Consider the following 19,274-nt stretch of genomic DNA (forward strand, 5'->3'; position numbering starts at 1 on the left):
TTGCCTTTCAATGGCAGCAGTGCGCCTTTGAAAGGGAAACTGATTTTTTTACTGAATTTATTGGGGTGACGTTGGTTAAAAATTTTCTATAGGTTTCAGGTATACAGTTCTACAACACATCATCTGTACACTGTACTGTGTGTTCACCACCCCAAGTCAAGTCTCCTTCTCTCACCATTTGTCCACCCTTCATTCCCGTCTACCTCCCCCCATCCCTCTTCCCCCTTCCCCCTGGTGATCAACAGGCTGTTGTCTGTGTCTATGAGTTTTGGTTTTTCTGTTCTGTTCTGTTTGTTGTTTGTTTGTTTTGCTCAATCTCTTTACCTAGGAAACTGATTTTTAGGAGCAGTTTTCTGTACTAGTAAAGGTTGCCTTAAAAAAAAAAAAAAAATCAACGACTCTTTGAGCTGGTGACTGTTAATTCCTTTTAAATGGAGTCAATCCATGCCAGTTACATATGAAACTTATTGTAATTAATTCAATTTGTCATAATATAAGAAATATTTTTAAATGTTTTCAAAACAAATACAAGATAACTTACCATCAGTATTCAAACCATTAGGCAAGTAAATTCTTAATAAACCACAGGTTTATCACAGTAATATTCATTTTATCTTCAAGAAAGGGAAATTACACAGTGCTAGAATAAATTATTGATGCTAAGCAGATAGTGAAACCACTCATGTATCATAGACTTAAAAATTCTACAGAAATTAATTTCTTATGAAAATCTTAATTTGGGGGATACAGGATCCAAACCCATATTCATCTTACCTGTCTCAACACTGACTCCAGGAAGGGAGGAAGGGAATAACTATGAAGCTGAAAGAGTTCTGAAGGTTCACATTCTGTAACGAAGGAGTTTACATCACTTCGGTATTCCACTGGACAGACAAAGTACTGGTATTTGGATAACACATAGGCAGCCTGAATAACAAAGCAAGAGCTCATGAAACATTGCATGAAAAACTGCATGTGCATCTGTGTGTGTATTTAGCGTCAGCACAAAGGCCAGAAATAAAATGCCAAAGTTTCTTTACATTCAAGTTCTGCTATATATTCCCAAGGTTCAAGAGTCTAACCTGACCGAATAAAAGACTCTGAAATGCCATTGGAAAACCAACAGCATTTTCAAAATCAGTGAGATTATCTCTATACGACCATAATAAAAAGAGGGAAGGCAAGAGAGAAAAAGAAGCTGATTTAAACACTCAAACGAGGATTCCAGCAAGGTTTGACTTTCCTAAAGTACATATCATTAATGTTAGCAGAGGCATAATGATTATTAAGGTACGGGAGAGACAGGGCTGAAGTTCTTACACTGTTGTTCTTAATCAGCCCAGAGCACTTTGACTAAACTTGATTCTTTTCCTGACTACCTCACTGCAATTTTTAATATAGCTGTTCTTAGCTGTGGAAGAAAATACATAAATCAAACTATTTTATTTTAAATTTAAATTGTTAGACAACAGTCTATTCTCTCTTCTTTTATAGCCATTCACTGCTTTATATTGCTCAAGAATGGTTAATAGAAGAGCAAACTGACACTAGGAATGGTAATAAACTGATTTTTGGCTTCTAACCAGTTTCCCCAAAATTATCTATTAAAAAATACATCATGTTCCTCCTCATTATTTTTGTCAGGCATTACATTCTTACAGGGTAGCTGTTTATTTTCTTCCAATGATATGGCTATTCTTGTAGTATTTCTAAATTAGTCTTTAATAATACCAAATTCTTGTAGTATTATTTAATTTAATAATATTCTAACTATCCCTGCTTTGTAATATATAAACACTGGACAGGATCAAAGCCCTTTTTACTACTCTGGACATCAATATTCTACAACATAAACACTCATGAATTTTAATCAAATCCAATTGGAATTTTCATTGAGAATGAACTGAACTTGCAAATTACAGAGGAATTACTATGGTTTCCCAGGCAGGAATCTGATACATTTTCATTTATTTGTATATTTGCTCTCTCTCAAAGCTCTGTGGTGTTTTGAGTTACTTTATGTTTAGCTATGGAATATATTCTAGAACTGTTGGGGACTGCACTCCTAAAAAAATTAAACTTCTTAATTTTTAAAAAATATTTTATTTATTTATTTTTAGAGAGAGGGGAAGGGAAGGGAGGAAGAGAGGGAGAGAAACATCAATGTGAGACAGAAACATCAATCAACTGCCCCTCAAACGTGCCAAACTGGGAATCAAGCCTGCGAACCAGGCATGCACCCCGACCAGGAATTGAACCAGTGACCTTTTGCTTTGCGGTACAATGGCCCAACTCCCTTAGCCATACTGGTTCAGGGCCCTAACAGTAATTTTTTAAATATATATTTATCTTATATCCAGCCATTTTACTTTATTGATTCTTATGGGATACCTTTTAACAAGAACCTACATTCCATAACTGCAGACTAATTTTTAAAACAATAACAATACCAATTATTCGTGGCTAAAAGTGAATATAAACTATTTTTAACCAATTCTGCTGCCCGTTGGGCTCACAGCAGGAAGCACTAGCTAAGTCAAATAGCACCAAGTGTAAAGGAAGCAGCGCTCTTAAACATCACTTGCCCTCTCTGCTTTACTCAAGGCCACTACCTGGTCCAGCGCCTGTGTCCCCCACAAGGCCAAACAGCTGATCAAAATTGCTAATGCCCAACAGCACAGCAGAGGGTCTCAGGCCTAGTGGTACATCAGAATGAACTTGGGGGCTGACTGACCTGGGCCAGGGCTGGGACAGGGATGCTGACTAAGCTCCCCAGGTGGTTCCGACTCAGAGAGTTAGTGGCATACAGAATAGTCTGGTTAGTGGGTTTCAATAGATACGTTATTAGCATTTTGTGGTTTAATTCTTTCAGGTTTAAGATAGACTGACAAACTTGCTAACATTTTTCAAAATATAAATAAAATAAAAATTTTAGTAAAACTCACAATGAATCCAAACACGACTGTGGAAAAGAAACCACCAATAAATCCTTCCCAAGTCTTTTTAGGAGACAACTAGAAAAGGCAAATAAAATTAAAGAGATTTAGTGCACCCATAAAACACACAATACTTGTGCAAGCTCTGTTCAGTGTATTCCCACAATACATTGTACATCTCCTTTCTTATTCTTGGAATGGCTTTGCAACCTTCTCTTCATTCCATGATGACAATTTATTTGCAAGTTTCTCTAGTAGTATGTAACATATATTAGGCCCTCAAACATCAGACATACAGCAAAAATAGAATGAGGATAACTACACATGGACATTGTAGTACACAGATTTCCATGTATTCCCGAGGCCATGCAGACAATGGCTTCTTTCTGAAATGGCAAAACGGTCCACAGGCCCAGATACAGAATGTGCTCCCCAAGTATTTGCACATCCTTCTCCATGAAGAAAGGAAAATGCTGTACTTCTAAGAACAGAGATTGTTAGTTTCAGATTAGAGCAGTTGTTCCTCAGTCAATGAGGCTTTCGGGAAGAGAAATCTGGAGGGAAGCCTGGAACTTGGTGCTGCAGGGGCAGGAGGAAACCACGTAGGGGCGACTGAACTCACTGCCTCGGTGCCCTTTAAGCCTAAGCATTGACATATAGGCAGTTGGTCATCACATCACTGATGGCTTCTGTCATGAACCTTTCAGTGGAACAGCAGAGGTGGAAGCCAAATGAATATCCCAGGGAAGTTTCTGCAGACAGAGGTGGGTAATACCTGAGCTACATGAGCTCTTTATAGACCTCTTATGATGTTCATAAAGCTCAAAGTCAAGAGGGTTGGCGAAAGTGGTTTCTTGACAATCCTGACATGGCAAAGGGACTGCATACACCTTCTCCTAAGATAATTCAGTAGTATGGCCATGAACTGTGAATTCACTGAAATTCAAATGCCTGCTGATTATTTGAAAGAGAGTTTATCACAGTAAATTGTTCCACAGCATATTGATTTAGGGGTGAACTTACTTAATTACATCTGAATATGTTATGCAACTAATCCAGCCCTGTGAATTCACTAGAAATCTATGTTCGAAATCAGACAATGAGTCTTCCACAGCCGTCACAGCCTCTCCAAAGGCTTCCTAAGCCAAACTGCTCAGCTGGTGTAGAAGTCTTGAATCACTTGCTCTTGTGCAGAAGCAGTGTTAGAAACCTGAGAAAGCAGTTTGCTTGTCCCTCTAGGGCTCGGCCTGAGGCCGTGTGCTGAGCTGCTCTGTGGTAAAGAATTTATGGAAGGGTTTTTTTTAGAAAACTGGTTTGTTTCTTTCTTTCCTCAAATGAGAACTGATAACTTCATTCATTTCCTTCTTTGCCTCCTGACTGTCAAAAGAACCAAACAAATCTAAGACAAAACAACATGGTCTGCTCACATGTACTTTCCCTTATTTTAACCTTTCCTTATTGCTTACATTATCCATATTGTATTGTAGGGCCTCATTTTTTTTTTAAATGAATTTAGGTGTAAAAGTCTTACAAATGGACATGAGTATGTGAAGATGGTGTAACGTACACTTTCAAAATGTTTGGTAAAGGAGGGGATAGATGAGACAGCTGTGGAGGAGCAGAGTCAAAGAAAGGCTTGTTGGGAGAACTACGCAATAGCTGGAGGAAGAGACCAGTGGAAATAGGAACTGGGCCTTCATGGGAGAAAGGATTACTGATGGTGTCAAGCCCATACTGAGGAGCCAAAAGAAAGATTTCTGGAGAACCCAGAGGACAGCCTGGAAAAGGTGGTTCACTGCCCCGCCTCTGACGCTGAGCACAGCTCAGGGAAATTAGAGCCCCTTGGAAATCGAAAACGAGCAACAGCTCCACGTTGGAAATTTTCTCCAGTGGCTAATCTTTATGGTTATGGTAGTGGCTTGCTTCTGATATTTTTTAATTACCTTAATTAATGGAGTTCTCCCAAAAAAAAATCCAAAAAGATAAGCAGTTATGTCGTTGCAGATAACACTTGATATTGGGACAAGGAACCTAAAAAAAAAAATGTCAAAAGAGAAAAGTTCATATGATTAAGTGGCATACACACAACCTCCACCCCCCGCCACACACACATAGTTTATGACTCATAATGAACCAATACAATAATCCTTTGAATTATACTGCACACTAGTTCAGAGCACAATACTTCCCAAAGCATTACTAAAAACATTAAATGTAAACTAAATTTGCCCATTTAGTATTTAAGCAGAGCAAAATCTGTAAACACATAAGAATATTAATAAGGAACATATTAGTCAACCTAATTTTAATATTAAATCATCAATTTCTATAGCCATGGACTTTTAAATTTCAGTTTTATGAGAAACAAGTTATAATAGTATAAAGAAAATTTTAAAAACAGCCTTTCAAAATGGAAATGAGTCATTTGATTTAGATAGAGTACAATCTGCTAAGTTTATACCAAGCTTTTAATACAAATTCTCTTTCAGAAAAAAATATCAATTTCAATTCTATCATAGCCTATTGCTGCATTAAACCCTACTAATTATACAGAATCTACAAATCTTGTAACTTCCACCCATCGATTAAAAGCTTGTATACACACACACACTTGGCTAAAAATCCCAAAGCTGCCAAGAAAACTATTTTTACAAAACCACTTGAAAAGAATTTTAACTAATGTAGTTTTTAAAATTTGGGGAAAATATGGTCAGATTTCTTAAACTCATTTTTCTCCACTCTAATTTTTAACCAGTAATATTTTTTTAAATTTTTAACTTATGAAAATGCTTTCTGAATCTGCAAGCCACTGCTATATAGCAAGTAACTGCATACATCTGAAATCTGAACACCTACTCCTACATGCAGGCAGAGTGGAACCCACCCAGCTTTCACCTAGAGAAAATGCATTGCCAGCACAGTGCCGGCAAGCAAACTTTCATGTTCTTTTTGCATTCCACATAAATAATATGCTCTTTTATAAGCTATGCTTTGTAAAAAAAAAAAAAAAAAAAAAAAAAAGGTCACATTAAAATGTAGGAAAATCTGACAATGTAATTGATTGGTTGGAACGTTTATAAGGACATTCTTCATTTAATTTGGAACCTAAATAAGGAATATTCCCAGATAATTACGCATTCGTCTTCAAATGTCAAATACTAAAATAAACAAAACTTAGTAAGCAATTTTAATGGAACAGAGTGACCACAAATAGCACATTTTAGTAGAAATTTTTAAGACACTGTTCAACATGAAAGAGCCTTAAAAATGCTATGACATAAATATAAAGCAGCGTTATTCTGCCCCCTTACCATATCATGCCTTCAAACAGATTTTGGATGACAAGATGTGACTGAGTAACTGTTATCAGTAAAGTGACATGAGTCCATGCGAACTGTTAATAGCCCAACAACACAACAATTAGTGAACACAACTGAACAGTGCAGCCCAGGAAGCAATAACAATTTTTAAATGCAAATTTCTAGCATGATTTTTGGTTAAATTTTTTAAGATAAGATCATACAAAATAAGTGCTGTTAGCAAATTCATTTTAGTGCCTACTGGAACCTTAAAACCATGAAAACATTTTAAAAAGCAACCTTAATTTATATACAAATGGAATACTTATAATACTGAGATAAATTTAAAAACATATAAAAATAAACCATAATCTTGAACCATCAGATTAAAATGATAATGAGAAATTTATGGTGGTGTTCTGGCATTTAGAGAGGAACATGTTACTCTGGCTGTATTCTGCAGTTACTAAAAATGCAAAACTCTATTTTTCTTTCTGAATTCATTATGGTATGGTAACTCCCTTCCCATAAAGAGTTATTTCTAAATTCAAATGATTCAAATGAGCAGAGATCGACTGCCCTTAAACTCCATCTTTTCATACTTGAACGCTGCTATTCACAGCTCAAATTTTCAAAGCCCTCTGTGTTTCAAATACTTCTAGCCTGAGAAATGGACACTTCAGTGACTTTTAGCATCATAAGTATGAGTAGAATGTGAATGGAAAAAAAAAAGCCAACACTTCTATGTACCAGTGTCATAATTTTGATTGGAATTTACAAAATGACTTTTCGAAATGAAACTATTTTTTAATTTCAGCAAATAATATTATATTGGTGTTTTATTTTATTTTTATCTGCTTAAGGGGTCCAATTCTCTTTTATGCTGGTTGCTCAAAAATGCAAAAATGCTATTTTTCGAATAGGCATCATTTCTATTTTCCAAAAGAGATCCTATTATTTCTGACTTGTCTTGATGGTTTCTAGATTTTTCATTGAGAATTTTTCTCTTTTGCTCTTTAGGTCTCCAGAAATTAGAAAGGAAAGTATATTACAATTTCTCAGCACTAATGCTTGGCAGGAAGTCTTAATGGAGAAAAGCAAAGCATAACAAATAGGATATACACTCCAAGTCTAAAACAAGCCTTACTAATACATGAATTCACATCTAAATATTGCATTTTTCACTTTAGTCTTTTGAGTAGCTACCTTTTAAGAATATAAGAAAAGTTCATCATATATAGTGATAAATTTCATAAAACACTCAACACTGTTCAATCATAACTGAATAAAATACCTCAGGCCGAAAAGAATTATTCAGTTGTATGACTAACCATAGCTACCGAGAAAATACATGCTTGGTTCCTTGTTATATTAAACTAAAAGCAAGTCAAACATAGTTACTTCCCATAGAGAGAAATAGATGCTTCTCAGACCTACTACTTAGGAATCAATGGATTCCTAAATTTCTACAAACTTAGAGAATCAAAATACTTGGTTTTAATTTAATAGCCTTTGAAAATATTTAAAAGAAAAAGCTTTAAGTAAACTTTGAAAATAGTTAAAATTTTAAAATCCTCAAAAATGTTTCATGTTAACCTTCTGTATTTAATAGTCACCCAAAATTTGAAATATCCCTCACATTTAGGTGTCAACAAGAATTACATTTTATTTTCTCACTACAGAAAAAAATTAAAGGTGTTTATATGATACCTACATAATAATGATTACTACATACCATATAAAACTGTAGTCGATAATGTTTCTTCACCAAGCTCAGCACAAACATGCAGAAACCTGCTCAAGAACAGAAACCATGCGCTTGTCATACAATTTGTTACAAAGTGTAAGATTCGCTGAGTTCAGATAAGCCAACTTTCTACACCACATCTGGTATACTCCAGCCACTTACTCATACAGCACTTCTCCTACTCTTATATTTAGTGTTTTCAGTAAAAGTTCCTTGAGGGAAATGATATATTCCAATGCATAAATTCAATAAATATCCTCTTAGTTAAGTAAATTAGTCTCTTGCTAATATGTAGACATGAAAAACAGATCTTGGATTTCAGCTGAACAGAATTTATTTGCTATGCCAATCTATTAACTATATGTACAGACCATTTCAATCTCTATATAATATAAAAATTAATAATAATTATTATGGCAGTTAACATTTATTGAATACTTCTTAAATTCCAGGCTCCTGTCTAAATATTTTATAAGTGTTAACTCACTTAATTCTTCCAAGAGGCCTATGATGTAGGCACCTATTATTATGCCAATTTTACAGATGAAGAAAAATGCACAGAGGACTTTATTAATTTACTGAGTATTGCAGGACTAAAAAGCAGTTAAATCTTCAGATTCTAATGATCCTTAAAAGTCTGTGGTTCTGTAAACCATTATCAATAAGCATCAAGTTAAGAGTGGATGTGAAATTTTTCAGAACCATATTATAATAATTACAGTAAAATATAATACTCAATAATTTCAAGATTTACAAAGAGCAAATTTATTACAATGAAATTTTACTACATAAAAATTCTACCTAATGAAATCTAATATGTACCAAAATAATGGACAGCAATATGAAACACTTTTTGCCTAATATATCAGTAAGTTTCAAAAATAAGTATTTTGCTTTACAGAGGTAGACACTGGAAATGCATACACCAAATTTAATTTCAGATAAACAGTCACTGAAGCATTCTATTCTGCAATGTCTCTAGAAAGTGAATTCTGAAATAGAAAAATAGTCAACCGATCTATCCCATTTGAAATAAGTACTAGACTTAGCACATCTGAGTTATACTTACCAAGGCAAGTCTACCCACTAAAGGAAGTCAGGTCGATACTACTTTGACCAGAGCCACCAACCAAACAGCAGCTGCCTTTAGCTACATTTTGATGACTGATTTGAAATGTCAGTGTAGAGGATGGTGATAAAGGAAGAGAATTCTTACTGGCTCTCAGATCTGATCTCACCTCCTACTCAACATCTACAGAGTAATTTGACTGGTTGAACTACAGAAGAGAGATAGAAACATTTCGTGTGTAGAGGTACAACTGAAAGCCATTATGTCACTTTCTTGAGAAGGAAAAGTGGGAGGAGAGGGATGAAAACATGGAATTCATGGCGTTGAAATCACCAGCAGTGTAAAAGACCTTTTCAAAATGATTGCTTTTAAGCTTTTCTTCTATAGCAGGTAGGCTGATTTTGTGGCTCACATAATAATGTAATTTCTATGGTGTGTTAGGCCATCGCGCCGTGGTTAGAATGGACTTGGTTCAGAGAGAGGCTAATGGGGTAACAGCAGAGACAAGACAGATGTCCTGTCAAAACAGACCCCTCTGTCTCCCAGCAAAACCTTGGGAACCTCTCAGTATCACTAACTATGATTTTTTTTCTCCTCACAAAAACTACTGCAACATGTATGGTATTTTTTCTTTCTAGAAATCATATAATACCATTCACTCTTACGCATTTCTTCAAACAAAATTACCAGCAGAATCATTTTTGCTAACAGTGATTTTTTTGCTAACAGTGATTTTATGCAGGACAGTCTTGGCAATTCACTTTTACTTGATCCAATCTCACCATTATATCAATCAGTAACTTGCCGCTTTTTAGGGTGCTTTAATAGAATATATAATTACATAATTCCTAGATATGTTAAGATAATACAGTTCTCTCAATTTGCAGTGGCAGGGAGGGACAATATTAAATATTCTCCTAGCATATCTAAAGTTAATCCTAATATTAAAGAAAAGCAATCTGGGGACATGGTAGTCTTCCCGATCTGGCCCTGCTGCTGGTGATGTAGACGGCACTGTATGTTCCAGGCTAACGTATGGCTTAATAAACCCTTCCTTTAAGGACAAAAAAAAGAAGAAAAAGAACAACCACCTGAAAAAGAAATACATGAATTTACCTTTTGTTCACAACAATGAAATTATGTGTACATTTTATTTTTGAATGGGTAAAAGTATATATTCTATATTTCAATAAGTCTATGGAAGGATAATTTTGTACATTTGGATCCATAGTTTTACTTTTTCCCTAATTATTAACAGTATTTGTATGGTAACATTTCCAAATAAAATCACAGGATTTATTACAGTACTGTAAATAAAACTATTCATTGAAAAACACTTCCTAACATACAGTTCTTCATATAGAATGTTTAACTTATTGATCACCACTTATGTGCTATGCACTGTGCCTGGTGCTGTCCCCACAAACATGTACATCCTGAGGCCGAGTACTGAGGAGTTCCCAGGTGGTTAAGAAGACCCACTTACCCAATGGGCTAAAGGGAGATATATTCAAAAAGAACCAAAGAGGATGAGATTTCTAAAGTAGTCAGAAGTAAAGGGGGAAAAAAGCATCAAGAAGTCCAAAAGATGGGATAGAGGAAATTTCAGAAAAATGGATAATCAAAAAATATTTATTGAGGTCCTGGCAAGATAATTTAGTTGGTCAGAGTGTCATCTTGACAAATCAAGGATGTGGATTTGATCCCTGGTCAGGGCGCATACAAGAATCAATCAATGAGTGCATAAATAAGTAGAACAGCAAATCAACCAATCTCAATCTCTCTCTCTCTTTCTCTTGATCAGTATTTATTGAGCACTGAAAATGTACCAGACATAAGATACAAAAATTGAATAAGAGGCATTCCCATTCAAGGAGCTCATCCCCTAGTTGAAGAGAAAGAAAATACAAAGAAATAATGAAGTTGTTTCTAAATGTACTATTGGTGATCAGTAGACACATGGAGTCCTTAATTTAAAAAAAAAAAACAGTAAGATAGACACAGGACTAAGTGATGGAGCTTACTAACTCATCCCTCATTCTTTTATGAGGCTATATTTTCCATTAAACTTATATAACTAATCAAAAGCCAAAATGTGTCAAACGTTATGTTAAACTCAGAAACAGACAGCATTATGTGTACCCATATTGAGACATTAGACTACATCTGCATTATTTAAAAATGGTTTTAAGTGATTATGCATTGTAAAAATTGTCAAGCACACCAACCTTATTAGTTAAGATATATTAGCTCAGATAAAACTTTTCCATTAATCTTCATGGTGAATAGTAGCATGTACATAGTTTCTAATAATCTTCAAATAAAAAATAACAAGTGATTTTGGAGATACAGTCTCTTGTGAACAGTTATTTGCAACATCTTTTAAAAGAATTCATCAATATCCTTTGAGATAAAATATATTCAGGATGTTTGGGGAAAAAATTCTTAATTACACATCAACTTTTCTATAATTTAATTTTATATGCCCACTGGTTTTCTTTAATTCAAAATAACACACTCAAGCCTCAAGAGTTTTAAAACCTAAATCAAGAGTTGGCGAGCAATAAACTTCTAATCAAGATGGCAGCACAGCTAAACACGGTTTGCTTCCTCGCACAACCACATCAAAATTACAACTAAACTACAAAACAACCATCACTCAGAAGTCTGAAAACTACAGAATTAAAGAACCACACCTATCCAGTCTAGTAAGAGGGGGAAGAGATGCAGAATGGGCTGGTCCCACATCCACTTGGGGTGGATAAAAATTTGGGAGGGACATCTCGGGAGCGAGGAGTCCCAGCCCCACACCAGGCCTCCCAGCCGTGGGTTCCAGGGCCAGGACGATAAATCCCCATAATTTCTGGTTGCAAAAACCAGCAGGGATTGAGTCCAGTGGTAGAAACTTCTGGAGTCCCAAGTACTTCCCCTTATGAACCCACATATGGACTTACTCAGACTCACTCTCCCTGAGCACCAGGACCAGGGTAGCACCTTGAAAGGCACCAGTGGCAGACAGGGGGGAGCTGAAGCATCTGGCATTAAGGTGAGAGCCGGGGAACAGCCTTTTCCCAGACAGAAATGCAGCAGAGGCCATTGCCTCCTTTCGAAACCCACCCCACACAGAGCCACAGAGCCAGCAGACAGGTGCCATATCTGAGACTCCATCCACCTGGCTAACATTGTTTGCCTCACCCTGGAGATCCCCAGAGACCCAGAACCACTCCACTTAGGGGTCCACCAAGCTCTTCTTCCATAAGAATGGCAGGTCTTAGCTCATCCTTCATAACTTCCAAAATCCTCCCAAGTAAGCCAGAGCCAGTCTCAGGGAGCCCTCATACCTAATAACTCTTGTTAAGTGGCACCAGGCCCAGTACTAGCAGTAGCCAGCCTAGATTCACAGCTTGGCTTCACCTAGGAATTGCCAAGCCCAGCACAAGTAGCAGCCATTTTAGATTGCTTTATAGGTCAGGAAAGGTGGCTCCAGGCAAAACACAGGTGGTGATGTTGGGAAACACCCCGCCTGGTTTCAGGGACTGTAGCCTCACCAACAGGCAAGAGGACCCCAAGGCTGGCGCCGATCAAGGAGGCCTTGGGAAAACAGGCCACTAAGGAGACAAAACCTGTCCCCCTGGCAGGGGCACAGCCCCTGCCCCCCCTCGCTTGACCCCGCTTGACCCTGTGATGGTTGCTTGTTGATGACAAGTAAGTTCTCTCAAGAGGAGGGACGACCTAAGCCAGATGTCGGCTTGTATGGGCAGCAGACAAGGACTTGGGGGACATGGAGAAAGAGCAAAAAGGCCCGCACCCCTTGGCTCAGCTTGGACATGGCCAGAGTCCTCATTCTATCTGGAAGAAGCCTCCTTATCTCTTGGTGGCCCTGCTCCACCCGCCTGGCTCAGGCTTGAAACAATACTAAAGGTAGCTACAGCCCTAAACTGGATCAGGTGGTTCCCAGGGACAATCAGGCCTAGAATTCAGTTCCTCTAAGCATGCTTTGTTCTTCCCTCAAAAGCAAGATAATGGTCTCAGACTGGAAAGGAGATTTACATTATTCATAGACCCTGACCTGAGGCAGACCTTTTGCGATCCTTCAATTGTCCCTGTCTGTTTACTGTAAACAGAACCTTTTGACACTGATTGATGAGCTTTGTTGTATACCCCTGCACCTTTGGTTCTCAATAAAAGCCTTTGGACATGGGGCTTGAGACTTTTTCTCCACTACAGAGAAGAGTTCATGCCCCTCTCCTGGCAAACAGAGAAATTTTCTGCGATGACTCATTTTGTTTGCCACCATCCGTGACAACCCCGGGATGGGCTCTGTGGGATCAGAGCCCTCACTCCCACTTTAGCTGGCCCTGGACAGTAACCCTCAGATTCAGGAGCCCCACACTCCCTGCGGCATGGTGGCTGACCTTGGTCTGCACCACCCGGGAAACTCCAGAGCCTGGGCACCCAGTGGACAGCTATCGAACACATCAGAGCACCGCCACCCTGGTCCTGCACAGCTGATCCTCCACTGAGGGTAGAGGTTGGTGGTCAGTGGTCACAGCTAGTCCTTGCAGCTGACTGGCCTGGGTAAATCCCTCCTATTGACCTGCCAACCGCGACCAAGGCTCAACTATAAGAGGAGGGTGTACTTAGTGCACAAGGAGGGCACAGGAGTCAGAGCAACTCTACCTAACAGATAGAAACAAACAGAGGGAGGCTGCCAAAATGAGGAGACAAAGAAACACGGCCCAAATGAAACAAGAGATCAAAACTCCAGATAAAGAACTAAACAAAATAGAAATAAGCAACATATCAGATGCAGGGTTCTAAACACTGGTTATAAGGATGCTCAAGGAACTTAGTGAGGACCTCAACACCATAAAAAAGATCCAGTCAGAAATGAAAAATACACTAATTAAAATAAAAAAGAAACATTTTACAGGGAAACAAAAGTAGAGGGGATGAAGGCAGAAATCAAATCAATGATTTGGAATAGAAGGAAGAAAAAAAAAACAACCAATCAAAACAAAAAAAGAAAAAAAGAATCCCAAAAAATGAACGTAGTGTAAGCAGCTTCTGGGACAACTTCAAGTGTTCTAAGATTCACATCATAGGGGTGCCAGAAGGAGAAGAGAAAGAGCAAGAAATTGGAAATCTATTTGAAAAAAAATAATGAAAGAAAACCTCCCAAATTTGGTGAAAGAAATAGACATGCCAAGTCCAGGAAGCACAGAGAATCCCAAACAAGATGGACGCAAAGAGGCCCACTCTAAGACACATCATAACGAAAAGGCCAAAGGTTAAAGAGAAAGAGAGGATCTTAAAAGCAAGAGAAAAGCAGTTAGTTGCCTACAGGGGAGTTCCCATAAGACTGTCACCTGATTTCTCAAAAGAAACTTTGCAGGCTAGAAGGGACTGGCTAGAAATATTCAAAATCATTAAAAGCAGGTACCTACAGCCAAGATTGCTCTACTCAGTAAAGCTATCGTTTAGAATCAAAGAGCAGATAAACAGCTTCCCAGATAAGAAAAAACTAAAGGAGTTCATCATCACCAAACCATTATTATAAGAAATGTCAAAAATGACTAAGAAAAAGAAGATCAAAACTATGAATAATAAAATGGCAATGAGTACATATCTCTCAATAATTGAATCTAAAAAACAAACTACGCAAACAAGAAAAACAGAGACAGAATCATGGATACAGAGAGCATTTTGATGGCTGACAAATGGAGCGGGGTGTGGGGGACTGGGTGAGTATGTGAGGGGATTAAGAAGTAGAAATAGGTAGTTACAGATTAGCCACAGGGATGTAAAGTACAGCATAGGAAATGGGGTAGGCAAAGCACCTACACGTGACCCACGGGCAGGGACAACGGTCGGGGGGGATGAACAATGGTGAGCAATCCTGAGGGAGTGAGGGGTGCTCAGTGGAGGGTGGTAAAGGGAGAAAAATCAGAACAACTGTAATAGCATAATCAATAAAACAATTTAAAAAAGAGTTAGCCATACATGAATACAAACACACTTACACACAAAATCACCAGTTAGCTAAAGAGATGGTAAGGTAATTATGTTAGGGGTCAAACAGCTTAAGCTTATTCACCCATCATTACTAGACACGTGATCACATGGCTGCTCTGGTTTCTAGCCTTGAATCCAAATCACCAAGACCTTAAAAAAAAAATATCAAGACTAGAAAAATGTCTGTCTTATTACTTTAAGTCTCATTGATTTTCTCTTTGCTATCGGTTAAATTCATTTTACAACAAAATTATGTAAATGTAAGAATGACTTCCTGGATTTTAAAAGCATCATTTAATCTCTTGAGCCATGGTGAGGGGGTCAGACCTGAGATACCTACATTTCATTTTAATAAAATTCAATGTCAATGAAATAGCTTGGTCTGTCTCTACTTTTTAAATGTGCTAAGATCTCTATTTTCCAAAGTCAGAACTAAAATTTTCAGAGGATCCTGGGAATATTACTCAACAAAAAAGTTTTCACAGCAAAATTTGAGAGAAAGGTACAAAATTTTCAACATACCTGTAGCACACTTTCTATTTTCTCACTCCTGTCTTAAAGTCTAACTCCATTTGCTAGAGTAAGCTCACAAATGTTGCTACCCATTTCAACCATCACCAGTAAGGCCTCAAAACTCAGCAAACAAAACTGATGCTGAGAAAATACCTCTAAGAAACACTGTGTGTGGATGTGCACATTCTCAGCCTCTTGATCTTTCATCCAATAAATCTATATTGGGAATCTAAACTCCAGACTTTGTGCAAGGCACTGGGAGTTAGAAAAACAAGAGACACACAAACTGGTGCTTATGTTCTAACAGGACCATATTTAGGCCACACATATAATAGTAGGTACAGAATAATACTGGTGATTTATATGGGACGTTTTGTCATTTAACCCAGTAGCTCCTAGCTTACCACAGGGTTGCATTTTAAAAGTACATTTGTAGGACTGTAATAACATCAATATCAAGGTATGATATTATACTGTAGTTTTGCAAATTACTACATTCGTGGAAACTGGGCCAAGTGTATAAGGGGTATCTCTACTATTTCTTATGTCTACAGGAAAAGACACAATTATCTCAACAAAGAATACATTTTGGGCTTATAAATTGGATACAAAAGTAATTTTTCATGGACTGCCACACACAGCAGTTAGTTTCTAAGATCAGCCCATGGTACTTTTTATTTAATTTATAACCCTCTTAGTATTAAATACAAACCTAAATGGCTCAGGTTCTCATTCTACTTAGTAAGATTACAGCAGCAGTATCCTATCTAGTCACCCTATTAATGTCTCCCAACGCATCCTTCATTTAATTAAACATTTGGTTATATCATCTCTTAGATTAAAATCCCAAGGGATTCAAAATCCTATATACAAAGCTCCTCATGATGTGGCTCCTGCCTACCCTCCCATCCTTTGATGCCTGCCCCCATCCCAGGATATGCATTTCTCTCTCATTTCTAAACCCTGCATGGCTGTTTCCTCTGCCTGGAATGCCCTCCCCATTACCCACCTGGCAAATGCTTGCTTGTTCTTTACTTTCCACGACTCCTGTCTTCTCTTCTCAATGGCCTTCCCACTGCCCAGCAGAGCAAGGCCCACCCTCCCTGCCGCCTACTCTTAGAGGTCCTTGTCCGTGCTCTGGCAAGGCACTAGGGGACTCACCTCTCACCTGGTTTAAAACTCTGGAAGGCACTATCAGCGATATTTCCCTTTGTCTCCTCAACACCATCCACAGTACCTGACATTTGGAAAGCATTCCAATGTTTGTTGGAAGAATGGCACTAATGACTTTCAATGTGCTTCTGTGAGTCGACCAGCCTAAACTGCAAGTGGTAAGCTATTTCTCTGACAGAAGTCAGTGAGAAATAAAAGGAAGAAGAAACATTGGCTTTATTTTATAAAAGTAGAGTTGGAAAGTAGTATATGGAACAAAGTTACTAAAAAGGCTGTTTGGGAGGCTGTAATGAATAAAATGTATAAAAAGAAACAGTAAAGAAAACAAAGTACATCTTCTATATTACCCAATGGAGAAGTTATTCTCAAGCCTAAGTTACAGCAAACCACAAAGGGAAAGGAAGCCAAGGCAACAGCAGTCACATTATTTTCTGGCATTCTACCCAGCAGAGGTTGCTTTATGTATATTAACATAGATGTAACTCTAGGTATGGAAGAAATGAGACAGATTTAGATGTGTCAATATAAAACCATCCGAAAGCTACATCAAATGGAAAAAAGCAGGTACAGAACAGTCAACTCTCATTTGTATTAAAAATAAAAAAAAAAAGAAGAGGAATGGAAGATATAAACACATAAGCTTGAACAATCAAAAAATTTCTATAATAGTTGTAGTGAGCCCCTACAGATAGGAAATAAGACTCTGAGGTAGGAGGGAAATTTCACTGAACATTTCCTTTTAATCTGAATTTTTACTAGGAGCATGTATCATGCTTTCATTTTTGAAAACCAGTAATAAAAAAAAATAACCCTCTATAAGGACTCTTGAAGCACTTGGCTTTTGTCACACTCATTCCCTGTTCAGAACCCATTCATGTGCTTGGAGACATCCAAGCCCCACGGAGAGGCCAAGTGTAGGTGCTCAAGTCAACAGTCAGCACTGACTGTGGCCCTGAGCGCAAGCCATCCACTCAAGACAGAAATGACTGCCGCTACAGGAAAGGCCTTCAGTCAGAACTGCCAACTGAAGCCCAGTCAACACCCAGGACCATCACAGAAAATCGTAAATTGTTGTTTAAAGCCAAGGGAAAAAAATATAAAACCAGTTAGGATTTCTGTCTTAAAATGGCAGCTTGACCTCATGCATTTATTTCTGTCCTGTCCTGTCCTGGTAGCCCCCTAAAATAATGTTAAAAAAATTTAAGGCAAAATCCCACAGAGCAAAGAGAGCTAAAGAAAACAAGGAAAACAGAGGGGAAATAGCTGCAGAATTTGGAAGCTGGAAAATAGACTGGGTAACTTAAAGCAGACCTAAGAAATCAGGGACAGCTAGTAGTATTTTCTAGAGAAAACTGAGCAGAAAAGGTCCAGTGGAAGGCAAGGGTGAGGCCTGGGCTTCTAAACTAGAGTATTAAGTAAAAATCTACTAATAGCCCTGGCTGATGTGGCTTAGTGGGTTAAGCACTAGCCTGTGAACCCAAAGGTTGCTGGTTCAATTTCTGATCAGCGCACATGCCTGGGTCACAGGCCAGGTTGCCAGTTGGCAGCATGTGAGGGGCAACTGATTGGTGTATCTCTGGCACATTGATGTTTCTCCCCCACTTTCTAAAAATAAAAATAAAATCTAAAGAAAAAAGTCTACTAATAGTAAGTGGAGCCCTAACCAAAGCAGTCAATTGTGAGAAGACTAAATATATTTTTATATTTAGCTTCCAGTCACATTTCATAGGAAACTACTGGAGGCCATGGTTACAAAATGAGGGTGTAAACCCAGAAGCTGGAAGGAACAGAACAGAAGAAATGAGGAGGCCAAATCATGAGGGCAAGTAAGCAATACGCCTGCAAGCAGCCAGTTCAAATAAGAACAGGACCAGAGAAGTCTCTAGAACAGATGTGTCAAGGAAAAAGAGAAAACTGATAGATTTATGTGCAAATTTGAAAAAGCTACCAATAAACACGAGACAGACTAAATGAAAAAATTAAGGAATGCTACACAAAAATTTACAAATGTGGAGAAAAGGTGAAGCAGTCATTAAGTTCTAGAAAAACATAAAAGAATGAAAATTTAATTACAGATGCTATATAGAAAGTGATATTTTAGGCACCTGTTTAATGATGTAAATCCAACTTTTAAAAAGGGCATATCTAAATCAATTTCTTAGAAATTTTTACATGAGTGGGAAACTTTTAAATCTATGATTCTAACTTTATCCTAAGTATCTGATTCTTAATCTAAAAATCATAAAAAAATGTGGTATAGCATTCTATAAACAGATAAATATTTATATATAAATATACACATTGTGAATATATAATAAATAATATCAGGAAAACTAAGTACCCTGATTAATTCTATATGAAAACTCGATTACCTAGGAACAAATAAAGCAATATAAATGTGAAAGTTTTTTTGTAAATTATACTTGGTTATATTTATAAAAGTTTCTTTACTACACTTTGCTAAGGAAATTTTCAAATACATGGAATGACTATTAAACAAGTACTTTTTCAAACCACCATTA

At 37.4% G+C, this 19,274-nt stretch overlaps 1 protein-coding gene across 2 annotated transcripts in view; it reads right to left on the reverse strand.

The window, feature by feature from the left end:
• The window catches only part of CDS1 (CDP-diacylglycerol synthase 1), a 70,753-nt gene that overhangs the window by 9,971 nt on the left and 41,508 nt on the right, over nt 1-19,274 (reverse strand). For both annotated transcript variants that reach the window (XM_054591794.1, XM_054591793.1), the window contains exons 6-10: nt 7,971-8,029; nt 6,248-6,330; nt 4,880-4,967; nt 2,946-3,014; nt 775-927 (exon numbers count right to left, since the gene is read on the reverse strand). In XM_054591794.1, the coding sequence (XP_054447769.1) occupies nt 775-927; nt 2,946-3,014; nt 4,880-4,967; nt 6,248-6,330; nt 7,971-8,029 (452 nt within the window). The remainder of the gene's footprint in view (nt 1-774; nt 928-2,945; nt 3,015-4,879; nt 4,968-6,247; nt 6,331-7,970; nt 8,030-19,274) is intronic.

This window comes from Pteronotus mesoamericanus, unplaced genomic scaffold (assembly GCF_021234165.1).
Source record: "Pteronotus mesoamericanus isolate MK-2021 breed Mesoamerican mustached bat unplaced genomic scaffold, CSHL_Meso_final scaffold_232, whole genome shotgun sequence".
NCBI classification, from domain to species: Eukaryota; Metazoa; Chordata; class Mammalia; order Chiroptera; family Mormoopidae; genus Pteronotus; species Pteronotus mesoamericanus.